At 50.7% G+C, this 24,806-nt stretch overlaps 7 protein-coding genes and 1 non-coding gene across 8 annotated transcripts; 3 read left to right on the plus strand and 5 right to left on the minus strand.

Moving 5' to 3' along the window:
- Positions 1 to 1,943: 1,943 nt before the first annotated feature.
- Positions 1,944 to 3,340, minus strand: ASPACDRAFT_1854689 (glycoside hydrolase family 5 protein; the record flags this gene model as incomplete). The annotated part of the gene is made up of 7 exons (XM_020197400.1): positions 1,944 to 2,091; positions 2,165 to 2,239; positions 2,306 to 2,622; positions 2,679 to 2,730; positions 2,778 to 3,138; positions 3,201 to 3,215; positions 3,277 to 3,340. 7 exons carry the CDS (start codon positions 3,338 to 3,340, stop codon positions 1,944 to 1,946), a joined length of 1,032 nt encoding a protein of 343 aa, XP_020057638.1.
- A 2,862-nt stretch (positions 3,341 to 6,202) lies between these two features.
- ASPACDRAFT_115945 (uncharacterized protein) lies at positions 6,203 to 7,605 on the minus strand. The gene has a single exon (XM_020195945.1). It carries the CDS (start codon positions 7,340 to 7,342, stop codon positions 6,377 to 6,379), a length of 966 nt encoding a protein of 321 aa, XP_020057639.1. The 5' UTR covers positions 7,343 to 7,605; the 3' UTR covers positions 6,203 to 6,376.
- An 817-nt stretch (positions 7,606 to 8,422) lies between these two features.
- ASPACDRAFT_1886993 (uncharacterized protein) lies at positions 8,423 to 9,161 on the plus strand. The gene has a single exon (XM_020198443.1). The coding sequence runs from the start codon at positions 8,441 to 8,443 to the stop codon at positions 9,131 to 9,133; it is 693 nt and encodes a 230-aa protein (XP_020057640.1). The 5' UTR covers positions 8,423 to 8,440; the 3' UTR covers positions 9,134 to 9,161.
- A 246-nt stretch (positions 9,162 to 9,407) lies between these two features.
- ASPACDRAFT_1866699 (transcription factor domain-containing protein) lies at positions 9,408 to 11,734 on the minus strand. The gene is made up of 3 exons (XM_020197881.1): positions 11,630 to 11,734; positions 10,745 to 11,558; positions 9,408 to 10,687 (listed from the first exon to the last, which is right to left on the minus strand). Exons 1-3 carry the CDS (start codon positions 11,682 to 11,684, stop codon positions 9,463 to 9,465), a joined length of 2,094 nt encoding a protein of 697 aa, XP_020057641.1. The 5' UTR covers positions 11,685 to 11,734; the 3' UTR covers positions 9,408 to 9,462.
- A 1,753-nt stretch (positions 11,735 to 13,487) lies between these two features.
- On the minus strand, positions 13,488 to 14,369 carry ASPACDRAFT_25589 (uncharacterized protein; the record flags this gene model as incomplete). Its single annotated transcript, XM_020199348.1, has 3 exons — positions 13,488 to 13,776; positions 13,841 to 14,214; positions 14,286 to 14,369. 3 exons carry the CDS (start codon positions 14,367 to 14,369, stop codon positions 13,488 to 13,490), a joined length of 747 nt encoding a protein of 248 aa, XP_020057642.1.
- Positions 14,370 to 16,268: 1,899 nt separating this feature from the next.
- Positions 16,269 to 17,420, plus strand: ASPACDRAFT_41566 (uncharacterized protein; the record flags this gene model as incomplete). Its single annotated transcript, XM_020200958.1, has 4 exons — positions 16,269 to 16,339; positions 16,464 to 16,665; positions 16,695 to 17,182; positions 17,246 to 17,420. 4 exons carry the CDS (start codon positions 16,269 to 16,271, stop codon positions 17,418 to 17,420), a joined length of 936 nt encoding a protein of 311 aa, XP_020057643.1.
- A 382-nt stretch (positions 17,421 to 17,802) lies between these two features.
- On the minus strand, positions 17,803 to 23,121 carry ASPACDRAFT_362 (uncharacterized protein; the record flags this gene model as incomplete). The annotated part of the gene is made up of 16 exons (XM_020200187.1): positions 17,803 to 17,974; positions 18,079 to 18,459; positions 18,563 to 18,646; positions 18,744 to 19,374; positions 19,451 to 19,515; positions 19,588 to 19,638; positions 19,703 to 19,774; positions 19,833 to 19,953; positions 20,011 to 20,337; positions 20,442 to 20,604; positions 20,671 to 21,392; positions 21,441 to 21,674; positions 21,734 to 22,013; positions 22,084 to 22,313; positions 22,370 to 22,901; positions 22,966 to 23,121. Coding segments are annotated over 16 exons (4,221 nt in total), but the record flags the coding sequence as incomplete, so codon positions are not given.
- Positions 23,122 to 24,375: 1,254 nt separating this feature from the next.
- ASPACDRAFT_t105 lies at positions 24,376 to 24,448 on the plus strand. The gene has a single exon. It is a non-coding gene; the product is annotated as a tRNA-Lys (tRNA).
- The last annotated feature ends 358 nt before the right edge of the window (positions 24,449 to 24,806 follow it).

Here is a 24,806-nt window from a genome sequence, read left to right on the forward strand (position 1 = left end):
AGAGGTGAATCATTACATATCAACTCAGTCTAGACCTCGATCTCATTAAATTATATTTTGTACTGATATTTCAGCATGCCTAGCCTAGATCAATGCTCTTGCCGTGATCCTGGAATAGCTCACCGCGCATCGGTGTTGAGATGAAAAAGTCCGATTCATTCATCATCATAAATCTGGCGGATTTGCTTGCGCATGCACAGGCCTTCCGCTCGTTCGTGGGTCGAGTCCCATCCAGTACCACTTCGAGCACATTCTTTGGATAATTGGGGATACACAACCTTGTGAGTGAACCCAAGATTCCCTCTTTCGCCAGACGTCAAGCCAAGTCCGACGAAATCAGCGCCTTGAAGCTCCAAAGTCCTGAAAGTTTGCTGCCAGTCTTTAGGAAAATCCATTTCTCGTAAGCCATAGAAGTACTCGTTTGAGCAGCCATCGACTCGCAGCTCCGCTCGGAGATATTCCGTCAAATAATACTCCACTAGGTCGATTCCCATGACTCGCTGATTTCGTAAGACGTACACTGTGAACTGAATTCTGCAGCGGTTTACCGTCGGTCACCAAGTTGTGAACACGATAGGGTAGGCAGAGATGAGGATCAACTTGGGCAGCTGCTGTTGGCTGATTGTGGACTCGATATTCATCGGCGCCTAGAAGGGGCTCAGAGACTGGGAGTGGCACTCCAGTCTGAAGCTGTACCTGCTGATGTAGAGGACAGTGCCGTGGAGGGTACGGGGGCATGTTGATAATACGTTGGGTGGGTGAAGGCCCTAGTATATACCGCTGAAGCCCGTCTACCTTTACTGAGTCAAGGCTCGAGGGAGTTAATAAGGCTGTAGAAGATTTTTCTTCTTGACAAGTTGATGGATTTTGTAGTTTGGCAAGCTGGCCAGGGGCAATATCATTAGTGCCCGTTGTCAGCACCTCTGGGAAGGCCGCAGTCATTTGACTTGCGTAGACATTTGTTTCATCCCGATTAGGAATAACCTCCATCCCCAGTGGTTCTTGCCAAATGAATGTGCAGCGTGATGCTCCAGGCCCATTGTCATGAAAAGCGCATAGGTTTCCTATATTAATCCCTCCAGTGCCCGAGACGCGGTTCTCGTCACTAGCAAAAGCCAGAATGCACTTTGAAAGCAGCAGACGGCATGTGTGGTTAGAATTAATACGCACAATAGGAGTGCAGTGTCGATGTGACTGAGAACAGATATCCGTGAGTGAGCTGGAAACGAACAATTTCGCTGTCGTGTATACCGAGGACGCCGTTTTTTATCATGGATGTCGTGCAGGTGTTTCCAAACCTCGTTCCTTCCTAGCGACTGACGGACTTCGATGAAGACGGCGAAGCAAGAATCATACGCTTTATCGCAAAAGCGAATTGAATTCGCCGGCTGTTAGGTGCAGAGAATATCTGGATTGACACCGTAGGTTGTGACTATGTTTGACCGAAGAACAGGCCCCTAGACTCCTGTGGCTTGGAGATATCAAGGCTGTATACGAGCTGACTAGGCTCCCATTTTTGTACGATGCAACGTGGCTCTGAGCGCGAAATTGGTGTGCAGCCCGGTTGAGCTTCCTTTTCTTCGCCCTCGGATCAGCCAGAGAGGCATGAATGTTGGTGAATACGTGAATACTTTCTTGTGGTAGACATACAAAATGTTCTAGGTTGCATTTCTGGGTCACGCGAAAATGGGTTTAATCCCACTATGTTACCAACCAAACTTTCAGTGGGGTGGTGTGGACCGCTTTGATAGATATTGACAATTGTGTTTTATCCACTAATTCCACTGCAGCTAGGTTCTTTATACATGATCATGATAGAAGTGCCCACACTTACCGACTACATTATGTAGATGCATTAAACAATATGTAGATCGAAGTTTTGAGCTGGCCGCCGGATTTGCCTGATCTAAATCCGATATTTTGATGCGAGCTACACGTATGACTCAAAACTTTCCAGCAACGCAGCTTGACAAGATACCAGTGTCTGTCCAGACACCATTCGCATATGTGGGAGTCAAGGAAAGAGCATAGTCAGTTGCGAAAGATCCAGCTGCCCATCCGATCCACCCCAAATAAACATCGGAATTATCACTATTTGCTCAGAAAAGTAGCGTTAGATACGCCAGAGACCGGCGGTCGTTTTGAATCACCGATTGGGACTTACTTCATCCAGTCTAACTCAGCACATAGATCTGTGTAGCAAGAAGAAGTACTTCCGCCACCAGTTTCAGTCAGAAAGCTGGTTCATATCTTGTTAGCACAGATGTTAAATAACCTCGAAGAGTCCTTTGTATGTGGGACGTACGCTTGGCGTCCATTGCTACGCAACCAAGTCGCTAGCGTTCCGAGGTTACTGACCCCATTGGTAGTGCACGTAGTACTGGTACCGCTTCCGTCCGAGTCCAAATACTGATGCACGTCAAAGATAAGGTTTGTAGTACTTCCGTCGGGGTTTTTCACGGCGCTAAGAGCTGAAGCAGATCCGTCCGAGATGAAGCCACCAACGGATGTATAGCTAGTACCCGGAAGCAGAATTATCTGGGACGTTGCACCCGCATTGCGGATCGACGTGACGGCTTCTTGGACGCTGGTTGCCCATGATATGACGTCAAGGTCGTGAGGCTGTGAAATTGGGAGGTTAGAGCCACGACTGGCTGTGGTTTCTGCTGTCTGCGCACCTCATTCATCACTCCAAATATAACCTTAGATTTCGACGCATAATTTGCTGCCCTAGCCTAACGTCAGGGAAGCTTTCAAACGGAAAGTAGATCTCTTACAGCTGCCACCACACGCTAGCAAGTTGGTCACTAGTCACCGCACCGCTCGACTGCCCCACGATTTGATTATTCCAACGGGCATAGTTGTGAATATCAATGACACAATATGCTCCTGTGTCCAAGCAGGCTTGAACAAGCTCGTTGTAGATGCCGAAATTGGTCGCATCTAAACTTCCACCGAGGTTGTTGTTGACCAAGTACTGCCAGCAGACTGGAAGACGATAGACATTGAGACCATATTCGTTGGTGAAATGACTCATCTGCCCTGCTCCATCAGCTCCTCCCTGGGACAGGAGGGGCGGCATCACCTCAGAAGCAGTGTATACCCCATTTGTATTTCCGCAGCCGAAATCGAATCCAGCTGTTTTAGAGAGGACAATATTAGATATAGTCCCGACAGTGGACAAATCTGGGCAGACCTACCGATATTCACGCCAGCTATATCCAATATTCGTTAGACACACCTCAAGCGATCGCTAATCAAAAGGGTTAAACCTACCTAACCAGACATTTGCCTTGGCCACCTGGGTTAGGATTGTAATTGCAAGCGACTTCACAAGCATGGTAGTTATGACCGGCAGCGTTTGCTTCTGGTTCAATAGAATGCCAATATGAGAATTGACAAGAATGTAATCAGAATTCTCTCAATTGAATGCCCACTTTATATAGCTGGGATGTTGAAATTCTAAATGAACACATGATTCAAAGAGAAAGCAAACATTAGCACTTTAGCATTTCATGACAGGGCCCCGATCTACCCCGGAGACACTCTCCGTGCCGTGTTGAACTAGGACCCTCTTCCAGGTCCTTGTTCCGATATTAGCCCGAGGAAGAGACAGTTTGAGAACGTTCCCGGGAGGATTTGTCCCACAATTCCTGCGGCTGACCATTCCCAGCTTGCCCCAGGTCCAGAAGAGAGCGTCCCTTTTGCGGGGACACCACAGGTTGTGCCAAGTTTCCCCGCGTGAAGTCAGTTTGACTACGCACAATAGAATCAACACCGCTTGTTTCAGGCTTGCCGATTAGGCCGTGGTAATATTACCCTTCTCTAATGTGCATATCGAAGGGGCAGCGTCTGCGAGAGCAGAGGAAGATCTATTTTGTCGGCAATTCGGAGACCCGCGCATCTCGCTGGCTACTCATCCCAACCCTGCTTGATTTTGTTTGCTTGTCGCTCACCCCCTGTCCATTTTAGACAAGTCTATGTCCATTTCCGCTATTGTTTTAGCGCAGAGTCTATCCTATGTGGGCCAACGAGTCCGTCTCCTTTCCATCCAACAGGCGGCTCCATCCGTGAAGACTACTAGACCTTCCCCGACTGTCACATTCTTCTCGTTATCTGTAATGTGGTAATGGGCTCATGTTTCTATTGATTCGGTGTTTCGGGCCGATCAAAGCGATATGAAGGTGAAATTCAATTTGAACAGTATATCTTCAAGAGAGATAAAGTAAGCGCGGGGAGATCCACTACCGGGGCTCGGCGTCTCGGCATTCCGAATCTCCGGTAAAGTACCACCTCCTCAGCACGAGTTCCCGCTCAGCGGGACCCAAAAAAGTTTAACAGGACCTAAAAGATTTCGAACTAATCTTAGGTCCCGCTGAGTCCCACTAAGCTAGGTGCCTCCCTAACTGTCTCTTCTATGAGTGGCTCTGCCCTAAGTCAAGCATATGTCTTGCATCCTCCAGTCAGTGGTTTGCACTTCGCCATATTGCTCTTCTCGAGCTAAGCTTCACAAGCCCCCGTATTGTACCAAAGTGGCCCTGAAGCAATGGGGCCGATGTGTAGATGTGAATCTAAAACAACACATTATTTAAATTGGGAATAGAAACTAGAAGATGACAGGTAAGTCTTTTACGTTGTATGTTGTACAGGAGTTTCGATTTCAGGACCCAGCTTCCAGTGCTCAGTAAGTAGCCCATACTCATTGTGCTATATGTAAACGATACCTATGTTTTCTCTTGTATCGAGGGAAAGAGAACAACATAGTCTACTAGCATAGTTATGTCTTCCTTTTTTTTCATATCCGGCATAGTATGTTGATATCTGCCTGCCAGCAACAGCAAAAAGTCCAATTAAGCTATTGAACATGGCCCTGGAAATTTTAATTGTTGACTATTTGTTATCTATCTACTCACGTCTGTCTCTCGTAGCATAACTGTTGTTGAAAGCTAAAGTGTAAGGACAGTTTGAATCTAGCAACAAAAGCAAGCCTTTCGGGGGTACTGTGAGGTAATATCATATACTCTTTTAGTCCTATGAAGCGAAGAAAATTCATCAGAAGTTCATCGCTTCTTGGGACTTATTTTGCTATGCCGATAAATATTAAAACAAAGGTCGCGCCTTTTAAATCATAGGTCTGAATGATGCGATGGGATGTTTGGCTCCCCGTGGGAAAAGGTGCTAGGCATAGTGCGAGACCAAACCGTCTTCGTTCACCGAGCTAGATGATATAAGAAGAAAATAACTAAATTCTTCTCTTCACCTCAAATATCTGCAAGAATAAGCGGTGTAGCGCAAAGCCAACGATTGCTTTGGACTTTGACACATCGTAGATTGGTAAAATGATGCATAACTGATTGAGATCAACAGGACTTTTGACTTCTCTAGATTGTGGTGGGATGGAGACGCGTCTACGCGGGCGGCTTTTGACGGGCGAATTGTGGTGAGACCTACAAAAGATTGTTTGTCTAGCGAGACTCGCCCGGCAGGGGCTGCAATATTTTAACAAGCCGAGAAGCTTAGCGCGCTTTTGATGAATTTCAAGGAGGCTTACGAGCCTCGCGTAGCAACAATCTCGTCTATATTCCATAATGGACATTGCCATGCCGCCCAAACCATCTCCAAGACGGGCATGCCATAAATGCCGCCGACGCAAGATCAAATGCTCCCACCAGCTGCCATGTACACAATGCCAAACGTTGCTGCTATCTTGCTCCTATAGCAGTGGGCTGCGCCGTAGAGGCCGGAAGCTCCAGATTTCTCATCCTCTGGCTGCCACCTATCCACGTTCATCGCAAGGTTGCGCCCTTACGATGCTAATGTACCCCGAGTCATCTGACGGCGTTGAAATCCCGACTTGCCATATGGATGCATTGCCCGCATTTTTATCGGCAAGGTCGGATTTTGCTCCTCTTGGTTTCTCCAATACGTGGTCGCAGCTGAGTATTTGCCCCAACTCAAGCGGTTCTGCTATGAATTTCGTGAATGACTATACACTTTCGTCCACACGGCGTCTTTTGCAGCAAATCATACTGGCTCACATCAATGTCTACCTGAATACTTATATCAGATCATGCCCGTGGTATGCGGTGAGCAATTGCACCCGCAACTCCGCCAATCTGAGAGATCCCCTCCACGACGATATGCCTTTCTTGTGCGGCAACTCATATTCAATTAAAATAAGACGTTAAATCTAAACATCGGAAGCGGTATAACTATTTCCCATATGAGTCAACACAATCGCCCATCCGTCGTATAACATGCAACTCCCCTAACCCGAATGCTGTTCTATCCTGTTCTATCCCGTGCTCTCAATTCTATTTAGTAATTGCTTCTCCAAGTAACTATGGAAACCCAAATGACTATTTTGGGTGTCTTCTCAGACTGCTTGGATAAACTTCTCATGAAAATTGGAAGGGGCCCCAAGCGAACCAGTGTCAACACTAGCTGGATTATTGATACCAAGACGCGTGTAGTCCCCTGGCTTGGTAGATCCATTGGGAATCCAGAATCGCTTGTCAATGCGATTGAATGTCAATATACCGAGAGTGATGATCTCAAAGGTAAAGTTGAAGACATAGAAACAAGCCTTGGAATCATACCAGGGGGCATTGGTAGCAATATCGGGCGGGCTCCATATCGCCCCAGTTTTGAATCCTGCAATCATCATACAGAAACACGCAGAAATCATCACGGTAAGCACCCGAGTCCGCGAACTTCCCTCTCCAAACTTCTCCTCGTCTTGTGACTTCGGCAGTAAGAGTGCTGTGGCAATGTGCAGTGCCGGCTGACAGTTGAAAACAAGAAGGTAGGTGAGACCTGCAAGCTGGGCATCCCGACATTGCTGTTGGACATGTTTATCCATAGTATAAGCCGAGATAACCACAGCCGTGATAACCATAATTAAGGCGCCTCCAACCAATACATAGAGGATCTTGAAAGTTGTGCGCAAGATTGGACTCCACCCGATTTGCGGTTGCTTCGCTCGGAGGATGCGTTGGGCGAGAATGAGATTTATGATGTAGAGTATGAGCACGCCTGCATTGACGAAAACCTGGGCGGCTATCGCGAGGGAAACGTTTGTTGGCCTCTGTGACCAAACGATGCGCAGGACAAGGGTTAGGAGTCTTGCCATGCAGAACCCGTACATTAAGGAATTGAAGATGAATTTGTGGCCCCTTCGACGGTTGACTTGGAAGATGCTCATGTTTGTGGCGGCGAAGCAAATGTACAATACGATAAAAACGGCGCAAGTTGGGACATCGGGGATAGTCGTTGGGAGGCCGCCCATTCCGGCCAGATTTGAGGCATATGGACCCCCTCGGGCTTGTAGAGAGTTTCCCATGGTTCCATAAGTGTAGGTGCCGATGTATGTGTAGTGCAGACGATGTCGTTGTAATGAATGTTGGCGACATGGATCGAGTGGGCTTCGTGAGACGCTAAACGAACGTGGAAGGATGTCTGTCTGTAGCAGTGAATGCAACGGTATACAGAACAGATGGAACAGATGGTCAGGTGCGTTGTTTGGTGTCGACTTTGAAGAATGGTTAGCCTTTTTTAAAAGCGAAGATTCTCGTCAGCCTAGCTGTCGTGGTGGCGGAATACGCATCAGTGGGGGTCTAGTTCAGTAGAAAGATGTTCGGTCTCGGTCGACAAAATTGTCCGCGGACCCGATTTCATGCACATGCCGAGCTCCACACCCAACCATTCCTATAGTGCCCTAAACTAGCCTTCAGATTTGCAAAGAATTATCGCGTTCATTTCGACTATCTTCCGATTACTGGCTTTCTGCTTACTTATTACCGCATTTCTGATTGGCTTATTGCATGAAACTAACAATAGGGTGGGTTTCACATACCAAAGTCTCCTGAGAGGCGGCCCAGCAACTAGAAACCGTGAATCAAGCAAAGTGCACAATATTTCACGGCTCTCTTTGATTAGTGCCGTGAGGAGAAACTTCACATTGTATATGATGAAGCCAAAGTAGGATAGAACTTTTACGTAGAATAGCAGGATGTATCGGATAACCTTGAGTTTCAATTCTATATAAGTACCTTGTGAATAGGAAGGGCTAACCTTCACCTACATAATTAGGGAACAAAAACAACATCCATGTGATACGGTACGATTTTTAGATATTATCTACTGTTTTTCTGTGAGTTCAACTCTATGCAACGGGCATACCTGACTTTGATTGATCACTCGGAAAGCGCATTTTTTTGGAGGCCGAAATGCTCGGACACGGACGAATTTTGGAAAATTGTCCGTGACCTCCACTACTGGGTACAAACTACGAGACAGAACATGCGGGACTTCAGACTCGGGTACGAAAAACATATAAATTCGGCTTACCCATAGCTACAAGCCCTCTCGTATTGTTACTACATATCCCAACTACCTCCTTTGATTCAAACTTTCCAATCACCTCGATTCAACTTCCAGAATGGCTCCTCTCACTTTCGCTCCCTCTGAATTCCAGCTGGAAATCAAGAGCAAATTCAAAGTCCAGGGCGGATGCAAAGACTTTGAAGCTGCTTTTGCCCGCCGATCCATGATGTTGATACGACGTCTGTTGGGCGATGAGCGCCTGACAGAGCTCCTCCAGGACGAAATCAGGGCCAGCGACGCCTACTGGAAGAAGACTTACGCCGAGTCCAATGGAAAGTGGCGCGCATCCCGCATCCAAGTCTCGCCCCGTGGAATCAGCATCAAAGACTTTCACTCCTGGTTCATGCAAGAGACCACTCCTGATGCGGAGAAGGTCGCATCTCACCCAGAGCACTGGGTTATCAGCACTCTCCCGGGTTCGACTGATATGTCCGTTCTAGAGACATTGGGCGACAAAGTCACACTCTTTAAGATGACCACCGTCGACGATGTTCCGGATTTCATTGATCAGGTTGCTGAGTATCCTATCAAGATGAAGTTCCGGGGGTTCACCGAGGGAAACGTCCATATGGCTGAGGTGTACCATCAATTCAAGGAGAATGCAGATGGACAGAGCTTCGATGCGGACTTGGCGGTGTATTTCCCAGCAGCTTGTGGGGATGATCTGATTGAGACTCATCGCCAGCACCTGCTTGTGGAATTTAACAATTGGTTCCAGCAAGCTTATCTGGCCAAACAGTCTTCCTAGGGCCTCATTATCTTTGAAACTCCCATGTAGACTACAATTTCATCATTGTTGAGCTGTTTTGTATCATGAAGCCAATACGGTTTCCAAGGTGAAACAGTCTTTGTTTTTGTCGATAATTTCTGTCAATGCAAATATCGATGCACGCTCCCATTAGATTTCTTGGGGGAATAATCATCATGGGTGGTTTTTAATTTGCATCTTGTTTCTTTTCCGACACGGCTATATTCTCAATTTTTGACGGTGTGAAAAACTGTAGGTTACAGCGCAATGGATTATTTGAGATCAGTGGACATTTTTGCCATACTCTGCATATTTCATTCTACATAGTATCAACCATCGAAGGGAAAGTTGTGGACCCCATTGTACCAAAGAGTAGTTTGATCAAACGTATCTTCCATGAGTGTATCCTGAAGGAAGTAGGCAGGGTCTTCTTCAATGAACCAGGAGAGGTCATCCCATTGCGGAAAGTCTTGCCTGCTTGAGGAAGCTGCATTCAAGCCAAGAGAGGGAGGGAGTGGCTGGTGACTGGTGGTCCTTGACGGCGGTCTGAAAGAAGTACGCGAGGGCTCAACTTTTTCCGTTGTGGGTGTCGGGGGCGTACGAACGTTGCGCTGAATATGTACTTTTCCCAAGAGAGGAACATCCAAAATCAATTTCCGCCCCTCGGTAACGTTTTCGTCCTCGTGTAGGAGATTAGTCAAGGAAGATAATGTATTCACCGCGCTTTCGGCAATTCGTGAGGTGGGGGTGTTATTGATTCTTTTGCGCATGATATCAATGACTTGTTGCACCTCCCTTTCGGTCTTTGCCTTGTCAACATGCAGGCTGAATTGTTGACTAATTTTCGATGTATGGGAGAGCAGAATAAGGATCACCGTGGCTGTGAATGTGTGCAACTCCATCATAGTGTAAAAGAAGAATCCAGGAGGTACAGCTTCAAGAAGGATAGCATTTCGCTGTATCACTGATTCGCATGACTTGAAACAGGCTAGCTGGGGGTTAGAAGGCTCCTCGCTTGAGGTTTGGCGCAATGCAAGCGGCATATAGGCCCTCAAAAGGACGTAGTAGTGAATGGCCTGAACTATATTATCGGGCTTGATGCGCTCTATTGGCTGGGTCCACCAAGACTCCGGAGTTTGAGACGCAAGTGACCTGAGCTCTTCAACCAATTCAAAAGTAGATTTTGAAAGTTGAGCAGTACCTTCGTGGGCCGTGTTCAATTCATCCAAAGCTTGAACCTTTCCAGCAATATTCACGAGTTTTGCAAAATACAAATGAGGCTGGACAACGCCGCCGACGGTCAATGCTTCGTCCTTGATATGTCTGTGCCAACGCGTATCTGGAGGAAGGTTAAGAACCATTCCTAGAAGCCTGTCTACAGCAGATATCGTTTCCCATAGCTGGGTCTTTTCAAGCAGCACTTCATCGTTTGTTGTGGGTATTCTATTGCGCTGGGAAGCTTGGAATGCCCTCGGCAGTCCCATTAACTCGGCGATCGCGCTAGCGTGTCGTAAACGAACCCATGCTTTCTGGAAATTGCCTTGAGGCAGTTGACTAATTTTGGCTAATGATTTAGCGAGTGCGGCAGCCAGTAATCGGACTATCACTTACAGCCGAGTCCAATGCATGCATAGCATAAGACCAGTTGTCGTGCCTAGCAGCCGGTCATGAGAAATGATCGTGCTCTCCACGGCGTCTGATATCGCTCGGGAGAGTTCGAATTGCTTCAGCCACTTTTCAGATTGCTCAGGTGTGGATGGGCCATCTCGTGGTGTTTGCTGAGCAGTGATTGCCAGTGTGAGCATCCATGAGGCGAGTGCCATAGTGTCCACATCCGGCTTTATCATTCTGTCATATTCACCCAGCGCGTCGGCTTTGGATTGAGCAATAAATGGCTGGGGGAGGAAAGCGTGGAGAACCTCGAGCCATTCAAATGCCGAATTATACATTTCGACCACTTCATGCTTTGGTGGAATCAATTTCTGAAGAGCCTCCCTCGCAGTATTCAGCAAATTCGAGGATGGTCTCTCCTTGCGCTCCTGCTGTTGCCCATCTTTCTGACGGCTATCCAAACTAAGCCAATTATTCTGAAAGAGCGACTGCAAATGCGATGGCCGCTCAGTTGCAAGAATATCCGACGTATTGGATTCGTCATCCATGGCTTGCATTTCAGGGCTCGGGTTGCTCAAAGCAATTTCCGAAGCCGATTCCACTTGAACACCCAATTTTGCTTCGATTCGATGCATCGCTTTAATCAAGCTAGATACCTGCGATTCGAGCTGAGATATCCGTTGTCGCGAAGTCACCCTCCGCGACGCAACTGGTCTGTATTCCTGAGGCGCACATTCTGAGCCCGTCTCTTCGCACCTCCGGCAAACCGAAGCATCTTCAGAGGCTCGAATGCAGCGAACTTTGCGACGTCTGCCTATTTCAGGTGTCGTGGAATGTAAGGTGGGTTCATTTGGGTTTTCTTGTGGTGGGGAGGTCACCACTCACATTCAATGCAGCTTTTTGTACCACTTCGGATTCTGTGAGCCTCGTTTCCCTGCATGACTGTCGTGATACCTTTTTACTGTGGCGCCAAATGTTAGGAGAAGTTAATTGGAGAAGTTGAAAGTTGTAGCTTGGGGCTCTCGGTCCGACCAGATCAGGATCCGAGGCCGAAGCATCACGTGGTTTAGTGCCAAGGCATACCTCGCCTCAATGATCGGCTCCAGCAGGCTTTCAGCTTGGAGAAGCAGCGTTGAAATGTTTCCCCTCTACCTGGGCTGGAGGTCGGCACGTATAGTTACTCGTAGAGATTTGAGATACTCGCAATTACATTCGTATTTCATAGAGCCTTTACGAGTATTCGTACTTGCAAGTCCAATAGTCGTACGAGTCTTACCCTGTCATCAAGACCAACTTCAAGCTTCCACCCAATAAGACAAACTGGATATTTATTGGGACACATTTCTCGCCATCATCCTTGGTTTCTCAAATTTATCTCATTGCTTCGATTCAACACATACACGCTATGTCAGATAATGCAAACGATCTACTCTGGACTTTCATAATCTACCTCCTCCATAAAACCCCATCGCTTTGGTCAGCGACATACGAATTGTTAAGAAACGGTGATCGGATACCTTTCTCTTTCACGACGGCTGCTGTAGGAGACACGGAATCTGGAGAGATGCCAATTGTGATCATATCAGCTCCCTCCCAGTTAGAATGGTGGTAATCGAATTCAACATAGAGGTCATATGCTATTCTTGTTAGCGTTACTTGCTTATCTATAGATCCACGAGACCGAGACAATACCGTCATCATCAAGTCCTTTTGGGTAGATAGATGCGATCAGCCTCTTAGAGCTTTTGACCAAGATATTGTTCCTGAAGTCATCGTTCCGTCTTGTGTAGAAATATCACCGCCAGAGTTATCATCCAACAGGATACTAGCGCCAATAGCCAGAGGAGGGGTCGAATGCTGGTCGCCTGTCAATTTCCTTATCTTGGGCCGAGACTTCCTTACTCGAGCTGTTTGGTCACGAGACGGCTTTAGATTGGATCTTGGCATTATTCCCTTTATTCTGTGCTTTTGAGAAGTGCCCTTCTTCTCAGGCAACGGGGCAGCGCAACCCAGGAATACGCCCAGAGAGACGCGGAGAGATGAGGCAAAATTGAAAGGGAAGAAGAAAAGCAAACTGGCCAGACTGCTTACCACGGGAATTCGTTCTCCGTTCGACCTAACGTCAAGTCTCACGGCGAAGACTCGCGGTCCTCTTTTTAAGTTCTCGTAAATAAGCTTTCTCTCTCTCACACTAGAACATGAAGGATTTGGTATTATTCCTTTGTATGTGCCCTGAAATGAACGTAGTGAGAGATAGGGACTTAAACAGCGTGCTTGTCCGTGGGCGATCGTTGATCTGACGCTCTTGCCCTGAAACGAGGAATGAGTGAAAGGATTACTACCCTGCGCGAGCTGCCCGCAAAGTTTGGCTTGCACTCGTACTGCAAAAGCCTTGGCCGTTCTCGTCGCTGATTCGTCAATTCGTCGCCAAGATATGTTCTGCTTGCCAGAAGTGCTAACATCCATTAGCAAACATTCGGCTTCTCCGGATGTTAATTTACGATTTAGTCTATGACGGAGCTATTATCAATGATCTTTTTATATTCTTTACTATAATCATTCTATATATATTAGCTTATTTTATAATCTTTTTATCTGGACCTTTACAGTGAGCTGAAGAAGTATAATAAGAAGTCTGATTATTTTTCTTATCAGCGGAATATCTTACCGTCTTCAGCTATTGATTATAGTTAGTTCTTGCAGATAGCTTAGAATTCCAGCATCTTCAGGCCCCCTTTAAAAACTACCACTCCTGCACCTCGCCAGTATACAGCACCACCTTCCCACCCACCCGCTCCTTCGTCCCAGTAGTCAACACCTCAACCATCCCCCCCACTGACTCCTCAACGCTCGTCGGCGCGGCCTCCATCCCCCACCCCTGCGCCGCCGCATTGCCCATATCCGTCTGCACCCAGCCCGGATCCAGCATGAAGGCGTTGAGCCAAGCGTCCTCAGCGTTGATGCGCACCCCGTACCAGTTCACCATCGACTTGGAGGCACCGTACACCGCGCTGGGGACGGGCGGTTGGCGTCTACACCACGGTCAGTCAATCCACCTTCCTAGCCCTCTGATAACAGAGAAGGGGGGTAACGTACCCCAAAGCTCCAGCCCCAGACCCCATGATCGCAAACACCGGCTTGGACGTGGGCGTGGATCTTTGCAGTAAGTCCCGCGTAGCCTGGTAGAGCGCCACCACGCTCAGGACGTTGGTCTCGACATGCTCGCGGATATCGGGGAGCTGGACGTCCTTGACGAGCGGGTAGGATTTGGCGATGCCTGCGTTGGCGACGACAATGTCGAGGTGGGTAATCCCATGTGTGCGCGTGAGGTCCTGTATGGCGGCTTGGGCGGAGGAGTCGAGGCTGGCGTCGTAGGGGGTTATGATGAGCTGGGTGGTTGGGTCCCGCGGGAGGAAGGGGAGGGCTTGGGCGGTGGGGTGGTTTGGGTTGCGGACTGCTGCGATGACTGTCTGGTTTGGGTGTAAGTGTGATGGTGCTGAGAGGGGGTGAGGATCAAGTGAGTGAAAGGGCAAGGACGAACGTGGTTGGGTTTCTGAAGGAAGAGCTTGAGGAGGCCCTGGCCGAGGCCGCGGTTGGCGCCGGTGATGAGGACGGCGGTTGTCATTATGGGTGGGTGGTTTTGAATATGGAGGTTTTTTCGGGAGGTAACAATCTAAGACTCGGGATGTATCTGCATTCGATTGAGTCTGGTGACTAGGCCGATAGCTCATGGAGATAGGAGAAAAGAGTAGGAAGAATGGGAGAAGAAGGATACTTATATACCTTAGAGCGAACGACTCACTGCGTTAGCAGTTGATGTAGTCCTTTTTCTGCGTATCGAGTCCAAGTAGTGACAGGAACAGGAGACTCTGGTATAGGGCAGTGCGCCGCATGGACTAGCTGACCAACAGGATGACTCGATCTTCGTGAATGTCGTACATATTGGTCTGATGATAAGCTCTAGATAACTCTGTAAGGATGTATTTCTAAGCAGCTTCGATTTATAAGCACCGAAACATTGCGATGAAGCCACTCCAGGAGACAAGCCTATGAAATCGTATATACTAGGCGATGTAACCAATCGGAACCCTACCTTTCTATGTGGTATCCACTTGGCTGGGCCACAAATCATGCACGGGCACTTGCTCTGGTCCCCTATAATCCATCCTGCGGCATCTCCTCCGGTGTTCCATCAGAAGCGTTATGCACGTTAAAACCACGACACCGTCGTCCCAAACTCGCAATAGTACGCAGTCCTGCCAGTTGCCCTACAAGTTTGTTAAAACCAGTTCGCCCTTGTATTCTGTTGGTTAACGGCCAAGAGGCACACTAGTTTGGACTTCGCAAAGATGGCCCGACGCGAGTTCGTCACAGGTCCTTGCGCAGGCTGCTACGTAAATCTCGTTGCACCTTCCCCTTCCTGTCCTTGATTGCTCTTCAGTCTCCTCAATTGTCAAGGAAGCATCTCACTACCTTACTCTCTACTCGCGGCAGCGAACAGCGGCCCTGGTCCGGTGTGCTTGTCCATGATGTCGGCCCCGCGAAGTCAATGCCTCCGTGAGCTCCCCTTTCTCATACTCATAAGACGAGAGTACGGATCGACCTCATAGCCAATCTTCTTCGGAACAGCCCGAGGGGGCATCTTTGCGTATAATCGATCTTCGCGACCGGTCGAGTCCTATCCTTCATTTTCCTGGTTACCGCTGCAGAGGTAAGGTATGAATCACTGCGATAACCGACTATAGAACCATATTTCGCCTTCTCAAGGAGATTTACTCTCGATTCTCTCCTTGTGGAGGCTCCGGCTGCGAATCAAAATCGTAGCCTGCGGAAGATTATAGGTATGCCTGCCGAGGGCTTCTCTCGAGAATGGATTTGACATGACAGAAGTGCACTGACTGACATCTTGACTGCGAGCAGAAAACAAGGGATTGGGATGATCCAGTTGTCAGTGAGCATCTTGAGGTGTAGTGTTGAGAATCTGGCCACGCGGGGACGGCGCTCACCTAGGGTTAACTGGAGTTTGCCCTTGACTACGGCAACCTAGGTTGAATTATGACCACACTGCAGCGTCCACACGACCTTTCAGTGACCGCATATGCGATCCGAGTCTGCAATTACGTGCCTCTGAGTGGGAGGGTTTCCAGGAATTATGATGGCAGAGATAACTCTTCATTTGACCCACATTACTCTGACTCCAGAACACAATTGGCCCGGTTGTCTAGCCTTGCTGCCTTAGTATCGAGTAGCAGGTTAACTACCACATAGAACGTCAGCACTAACTAGCTAGTATGAATATTAGTGACCTGCGACCTTCTTGCCAAACCCACTCAACCATCGCGTTACAATGCCCAAGCCCATCTGCCTGCAACACCAGTGTCAAACCCTGTTGACGCTAGATCACGCCACTTGATCTCAACCTTTCCGTCCTCCACCCTCGTCGTGCAAAGGCCGTTAGACGACATCGCCAATAAGATCTAATTCAGTCCTCTTCGTGGGTAGACATAAACACACTGCAACAGAGATGTCCCTTACAATGGAACCAGCACCTCGAACGCAGAACCTGACCGGGACAAGTTCACCGTGGGCCCACGCGTAAGAAAGGATTCTTGCGATGGTCCCGCAACGGGTGCCGAAGCTGCCGGTACGTACAGTACACGCACTATGCTACACGCTTCCTGGGTATAGATCTTGCTCAACGCTAAGCCTCATCAAACAGAGCCCGCCGGATCAAGTGCGATGAAACGCTGGGGACGTGCGACAACCGCACGCGGACCGAACGGCAGTGCGAATATGATCTGCACCGGATTCCCGAGCGCGCGCGCGTCGGCAGCGCCGTTGCGCCGGCGGCCCAGATCTCGCTGCCGTGGAAAATGACCTCGGACGAGCGACGGTGCCTGTCGCTCTTTCAGCACAGCTCGGTGCCCCATCCGCCCTGCACCACTGCCAGCACCGCCTCCTCGCCTACTTCACCCGCTACCTCCACCTCTTCCACGAGTTCTGCCACCGCACCCTCCAACCCACGCACCAAATCAACCACGAAAAACTCACCCGCGAAGCCCACATCATGCGCCTGTCCTGCCTCTACTCCCTCCCCGCCATCAAGATCGCCCTCTTCAGCAAGGAGCGCCCGCTGCCGCCCCGCCTCCTCCCGGACTTCCTCGCCGTCCTCACCGCCGCCGAGGCGGCCATCGCCCGCTTTCCGGTGACCGCGACAAACACCGCGGGACGCTCCGCCATCACCGCCCGCCCGACCGTCCCCGCCCTGTGCGTCGCCACCATGCGCTGTCCGGACTTCGGGCTGCGGTGTCGCGGCATCGCCGCCCTGCGGGCGTGGGACGCCCAGGAGGCGTTTATGGGCGCCGCGTTCAATGCAGATCTGATCGAGGAGGTCACAAAGGTGGAGTTGTTGGTCCGGTCTCGTGTCGGGGAGGAGGAGTTGGGTGTTCGAGGGGGTGAGGTTTGAGATGGGGAAGGCAGGAAGACGGGTGGGGACGGCAGGAGCGGACTCCGCCCCGCCGCGGCGCGGATCGGGTACCGCGGGAGCGACGGGGTGGAGCGCGCGCATTGGGTCATGTGGGTGCGCAACGAGGCGCTGGCGGCGGAGCTGCGCGCTTTCGAGGGGTCGGCGGAGTGGCCGTGTGTGCGGTATCTGCAGCTGCTGGATCATTCGTAGTTTTTTTTGGGGGAGGGGAGGAGTTGTGTCCTGGGGTGCAACAGCATCTCTCGCCATGATATCATGCATGGGTAGAGAAAAGTTTGAGATAGTTGGACGGCAAGACTTAGGTTGGTGGCCCCGTGTGCTTTAAACATATTTACCGTGGCGAAACCGTTGACCGCTGGGTGGATTGTAAACTCTTCTTCTGTTCAACGCTAGACTGTGGTATTACAAGTATTTTTATAAAGATGGTCACAGTGAACCAGTGACACACTGAGGATATCGAGACACGAACTAGCTATATCACAGGGAAGCCGGTCCCGGACCCCTCCCCGCTCTCTCGAAGATATAACTCCCGAAACGCCCCGACTCCAATCCCATCCTCCGGTTCGCACTGAAACAACTCCTGCGGTGCCCCGTCCTCGACAATCTCCCCGTCCCGCATGACGACGACCCGATCGAAACCGTACTCGATCACGGCCCGGATCCGGTGCGTGACCATGATGACTGTCCGGCCGGCAAATGCGGTCTGGATGATCGATTGCATCTGGGCTTCTGTCTCTTCATCGACGCTGTGGGTTATGTGGAGTCAGTTCGGTTGCCAACTTTCCATGATTCCCCCAAAGTGCGAGATATTCCAAATCCAAGGAGAGAGGAAGAGAGTGTCACTACTAACCTACTCGTCGGCTCATCGAGGACCACTACCCGCCCCGGGCGCAGGCTGGCCCGCGCCAGGCAGAGCAGCTGCTTCTGACCGGGAGTCATGGTGTTCTCGTCGATGACGGTGTCCAACCCGAGAGTCGGGTTGAGGAGATGACCGAGGCCCACGGTGGACAACGCTTCCATAACCACCGTGTCGTCACCGTGTGCATCGAATGGATCAAGGTTGCGCCGGAAACTAGAGCCCTCCAGGATGAAGGAATCCTGGGGCACCCCAACGATGGCTGTACGGAGGAAGGTCCGGTCGATGGTCGAGATGTCCCTGCCGTCAATGAAGATCCCCCCTTCGGTGAGGTCGGATATACTGAAAATGGCGGTGATGAGAGAGGTTTTGCCACTGTATCAGATATCAGTTCAGTTTTCAGGTCAACTCATTCTGTCCTTGTGAGGCGACACGTGGTTTATTATCACCGTGACTCGGGGACTTGAGGGTGGCAAACCTTGCTGTGCGGCCACAGATGGCCAATTTCTGGCCAGCGGGAATTGATAGTGATACATTTCGCACGGCAGGGGTCGATTGAGCACTAGCAAATCTCGTGGTTTAGACCCAGCGCCGTTAGTCTTTGAACGGTAGCAGGGAAATGGAGGACAGGAGAAGACTGAGGACAGGATAACACTCACCCATAGGCGACGGATACCTTCCGGAAATTAACAGAGCCTTCGACCGGCCAGTTTTGCGGTAAATGTTCTGACGACTCATGCGAAGGACGCACAAGGATTTCGGAAGGGGTCCGTTCCACAAACGACTTGATCCGCGCGACCGCCCCCAACGAGGTTTCCAGGGACGCCCAGTAGGTGGTCAGAAGCTTGACGGAGGTGCCAAAGGCGATAATGTTGACGAGGGCCAAGCCCATCGCCGCCGGGGAGATCTTTCCCAGGCTGGTGACGCCGACCCCCATGACCACCACGACGAACCCGGCCAGGCTGAGATCTAGCACCAAAGCGAGCCACATTTGCACGGCGTACAGCAGGTAAAACGGCTTCTGCGCTTCCACCAACAGCCCATGGCACCGTTGCCTGTACCTGTTCGACCAGTCAAACGCGCGGATCGTCTCGAGCCCCTGGATGGTCTCCAGCAGCAGCGACAGCAGGGGAGCGCGGGCTTCGAGGTCCAGGATCCGGAGCTGGCGCGAAGTGCGCGTGTAGAACCTCTGCACCACGTAGAAGACCACGAGGCAGGCGGGCAGCGCGGCGGCCGCGTAGTGAACCTGGATGGCGATGACAATCATCTGCGCGATGCACATGAGCAGAGCTTGCGGGGTCATCCGTTAGAACCGTTGTCTCTTCCCCGGCGCAGCGCTCTGCCTCTCGGCGTGAGGATTACTTACTAAGAGAGAACAGCATAAGGAACTCGGGCACTTGAAAATCAATGAGTTCAAGGTCCTGACTGAACCTGCGCCATGGTGAGTATTCGAATCAGCCTGAGCTACGCAGTCATTAACCTGGAAAGGGGGAAGTCGCGGACCGGTTCAATGTTCCACCTGCCTCCAAAGACGAGAGATATGAAAACGGGGCACTAAGGTCTTTAGGTCAGTAATGCCTTCCGAGTGCAGGCCAGAATCACAATGCAAGTTGCGTACTTCAGCACAGTCTGGAGAAGATCTCGATGGAGAGCTACCATGGTTCGGGGAGCCACCAGGCTCCAGAGGCACCTTGCATACTGTCAGCACGTTCGTCCTTTCCCCGAATGAGGAGACATATGCATACCACGGAGTCAAGAGAAAGAAGCCGGCGACTAGAGCCCCAAGGAGCCAATAGACCCCAACTCGCATGTTGAGGTTGCGGTTGGGTTCTCGGTCGTTATCCTCGGCCCACCATTTGACCCAGACAGCTGCATTGCACCACCACATCAGCCAGCTATGACGAGGAAGAGGGGTTCAGGCCTTACACATAAAAGTATGCAGCGCGACTAGCGCAGCCAGCGAGCCATAAACCAACAGCCAGGCGGCCGACGGCGCGGTGGCGAGGTAGTACCGATAGATAGAAATGTCCGCCAAATCCCGGTCAGCCGCCGGCTTTTCCTGCACTGGGGTTTTCTCCTCGTCGGCCTGCGCTGGAGAGGCGACCCCAGAGAGTTCTGCCGCAGCTACCAGAGTCACAGAGGATGCGTTATCATGCGAGATGGTGGGATCGGACGAGACACGTGGCGTCGAGCTTGTCACCGATCCATCCGCACCTACTGTAAGCACCTGATCGGCGAATGCAAGCCAGCGAGCTGTGATCTCAAGGAAACAAAGTTAGGAAGGCAAGTCAACACAGCTGTCACAGTATGGTTTATGTGGGCTAAGAGCTGCGGGTATAGAGAAATGAGAAGCATACGTGAACTGGATGCCACAACGACAGTCACCCCGGCGGTTCTGAGCAAGCCATGGGGCCCCAACACTCGGTGGAAGATGTGCTCCTCTGTGGCCGGGTCCAAACCACTCATTACATCGTCGAGGAGCACAAGATCGGCTTGGCAGAAGATCGCTCGTGCCAGAGCCTGGGGAGACGAATTCCATCCGGCGTGTGTTAGCTTAGGCTTGGTGGAAGAAAGGTGGGGCCATACCAATCGCTGTTGCTGACCCCCACTGAGACCTATCCCTTGTCCGCCAACAACCGTGAGATCTCCTTCTGGCAGACTGGCCAGGTCCTTATGCAGGTCGCAAGCGTCTAGAACAGTAGCATACCAAGCCTGCAAGGAACGTACGCCACTTCCCGGGCCGCGGATATTTTCTTGGATGGTGCCGGACACGATCCATGGTGACTGAGCGCAGTAGGCGACACTGCGTGCTGCCACGGTTAGCTTTCCACTGACCTTGGGAATCTCACCGAGCATTGCGCGGAGGAGCATAGACTTCCCGCCTCCAACAGGCCCATTCACCATCACGAGTGTTCCACGGTTGAGCACAAATGAAAGGTCTTGTAAGATCGGCGCCCCATCCTTCCAGGCTAGGGAGACATCCTCTGCAACAACATGCCCGGAACGACTGGCTTTGGACAAGATCACATCCTGAAATAACATGAGCCCGTACGCTTCTGGAAAACACCGACCCTCCGCACGGGGTGGCTGCAACACAAACTCTCGGATGCCGTCGATGCACCCCAACGCCGTGGAGAGCTCCGTCAGTGACTGCAGAAAACCGACGAACGAGGAAGCCAGAATGGTCAGAAACGCGAGGGCAGTGAAGGCTCGTGCGCTGTCGAGCGTCTCGATCCATTCTTTCTGGCGCGCAATCAAATTGTACATCGAAAGTGCCACGACTGGCGTGACAAAGGTATTCGCGTGGACTAGACGATTTAGTTGGATGGGATTGGGTGGAAGAGTGTCATACAGACCTAGCAATGTAATAACGGTGAGAAGCATCCGATACCCGCGAGAGCACCGCACTTCGTCGTCTCGAAAGGAGGTCATCTGGTCGAACAATATTCGCCCCATTCCTGACATCTTGATAGGTTTCATCGCTTTGAGCATCGCAGCCGTGGCCCCGACCCGAGTCTTAATAGCCTTTAACCACAGAGTCTGCCTTTGGACTAGATAGCCTACTGCACCGGCAACGGAAACCCCGCAGACTTTCCCAGGTCGTTAATCCGGTGATCTAGATAAGGCTTTCGCAAATATAGATACGCACCGAGAGAGATGATTGCAGGCGCCAAGTCTGCTATACGCAGCGGATCCGACAGTAGCCAAACGATGAGGATGACTTCGGTCAAGCAACCCCATGTATCTTGGATCATTTGCATGCCGGTCGTGATCCGCTCAGTGTGTGTGGTGATCATTGTCGTTACTGTTGCGACATCATGCGGCTGCAGTTGCAATTCGAAGACCTTATCGTATAGGATGGCCATGAGGATGCCTCGCAACTTGCTCGCGAGGCGGTTTGAATGGTGTCGTGCTCGTGTAGTAGCCACCTGTTGCGCGAGATCGTATCAACTTCCATGGTGAACCATAAAGGAGGCAGGAGGGACAGGCCTCACGTACCCCGATGCCGACGAAGGCCAGCGCGAACGCCGCCGTAAGCAACATTCCTTTCTTGTAGTTGGTCGTCGAGTCCGGCATGGCAAAGAGGATGATGGCCTGCTTGATCAAGTAGGGCTGCGACAGCAGAAACCCTCCCTGAGCCAGTCGAGGAATGGCACCCCGGAGGAGTTCCCATTTCAACACCTGGAACAGAGGTAACGATGTGTGATACCATTTGCCGTGTTCTCTACCTGGTAACAGCCATGTCAGAGGCCATTATTCTTTCAATTAGTGCGGAGATCCTTACACCGTGCCCATCCTTGAACTAGTCGCGCCTGATCCGTTTCGTCGGCGCAGATAGAGCCATCGATCCTTAATAGGTCGCGCATCAGCAGCGTTCCCTTACACCCTTGCAGAAGCAGCGGGTTGAGCCACCAGAACAGACTCCGACTAATGGCGCCCGCCCCCATTTCCAGAGAATCCGGGCGGTAATGAGGTAGACTTCTGTGCGTTTTCTCCATGGACTCTAGAATGACTAGGGCAAAGATCACCACCAAAGTCGCGATGTGGATTGACGCTAGAGAGTGGAGGCCCGAGACGGAGAGCAGTGTTCGTGCCCGGGGAATCCCCAACAGCCAAAGGACCAGGTAATGAAGAACGAGACATGTGGAAGGACGGAGCAATCGGAAGTGCTCCAAGTGAGAGAGGTAAAACGCTGTGATCGCGGCGACGAGGGATGCGACCGAGGCTGGAAGGGAGAGACTGGTCTTCGGAGTCGATGGGAGAGTCCAGATGACTAGTGAGACAAGTTGTAGGAGGATATGAGTAACGTGGAAGACCTGGCCACGAGATGTAAAATCAGCTAGTATTCGTCGCACGACGAGGTCTGAATCTGTCGCCTACTATTTTGACCCAATTGTTCAAAGATGCGCGGACTTTGGAAGGACGGCTTCGAAGAAAGGCCACACGGCACACCCCGACGAGGATGCTCAGCACTGCAGGCGCCAGCAACAGCACCGCATCCTCAAAGAGCAAGGTGAAGTCGACATCATCCCCACATCCATCCACCACGGGTCCGAAGTGGTTCTCCACACTGATCGGGCATGTCTTGGAAGCCATATCCCGCGCTGCCAGAGACATGCTGTCGCGCAGAAGAGGCTCATTCGAGTGCCGCGCGGAGTTTCAGGCCACGGCCCTTCTTTTACCAAAAAGACCCTTTATTGTTCTATCCACTCTCAGGAATTCAAGCCACGCGCGCCGTTCTCTCTGGCATTCCAAGAGACTTGCCCCTGATCCGCTCGCGGAATGACAGGAATGCTTGGCTAGACCTACTCGTTACTTGCAGCCCCATTTCTGCTCTCAATACTCCCTGCATATCTGACACTTTCCGGTTACGTATCTGTCTAGTCCCAATAGTGTCTATGACAGCTGGAGGAAACTCACATCGACGTGTCTTGAACCTGGGTGATAAGTTAATTGCACGGTTGAGCCATTCGGTGCCTCACGTGGCGGGTACGTGTCGAAAATCATGCCTGTGCGCTGGAGGCTTCCTACTTTCGCTTCCTCCTCTCTCTGTCTGGTTTCTGAATACTTGCAAACCGGTCAATAATCCTCAATCACTTGCTCCATCGGGAGTAAGAGCTGTTCCGCGTCCGCAGATCTTTAATGCGAGAAAACCCATTACATCTCCACGACGGCTCATAAGTGACATCTCACCCCAACTACGCAACTCCTTGTGTGAGGTTCGACCCGACAAAATGCCCTGACGAGAGTCTATGCGGGAGTTGGCGGGGCTGTCTATGGAGAAGGCGAGGTCGGGTTGCTTGGCGCGGTTGCGACATAATTCGAGGTAGATAGAGTCTTGGCTTTTTGCTGCTTGAGTGTGTGGATTTTGTGTTCGTTTATCTAGGATTGCAAGTGTATTTGGACAGGTAGTAAGACGGCCCACGGGGGTTTCTCAGCTGTAAGGACTCTCGCGGGGAGGTTTTCGGTGGGATTTTCGGACTCCCGATATATATCCTGTAGTTACTAGTACACAGGTTCATCCACCACACTTCTCTCCTTTGTGAGGTGCCGGACTTATCACTTACTGCCTGTTATCAAACCAATCAATGAGCTCACCTAAGCACCTTTGGAAAAATTATTCTTAGAATATTTGTAGCCCAGCGAGGCAGCGGGGCACCGCTATCCGCCGGGAAACCACAAGTTTTTGAGAACGGTAGAAAGGAAGAACCGGATTGTAGAAAATTGTCTTCACGTTGGTTTTAGTTGTTGTCTATATGTTAATAAAATACTACGCTCTTCAACAAGTCAGCCCGGCTAGCTCAATCGGCAGAGCGTGAGACTCTTAATCTCAAGGTTGCGGGTTCAACCCCCGCGTTGGGCTTTACTTTTTCTTTTGCATTTTTCAATCCTCTTTTTGCCTGCGGGTTTTGTGATTGGTTCTACGCTCAATTAAATATGATTCATTGACCGGTGTTCCCATGATCAAGGATTACTCGGGTGAAACACACTTCCCTCCCTTGTTCAAGGCCCGCTAGAGGACAATTCATGGAAGCCAATTTGGCGCGAGTATCAGTACGGCAAGATGACATATACCAAAATACTATCGCGCCACTGATCAGTCCAAGATGTGGATACGTTCAATATCGTACAACATTCTGGACGAATACCCTATTCTCTCCAATGTGAACCGAGCCTACTCAACTTGCCGGCATGTGATTCCCCCACGAACCCGTTCCCCC

This window comes from Aspergillus aculeatus (assembly GCF_001890905.1).
Source record: "Aspergillus aculeatus ATCC 16872 unplaced genomic scaffold ASPACscaffold_5, whole genome shotgun sequence".
NCBI classification, from domain to species: domain Eukaryota; kingdom Fungi; phylum Ascomycota; class Eurotiomycetes; order Eurotiales; family Aspergillaceae; genus Aspergillus; species Aspergillus aculeatus.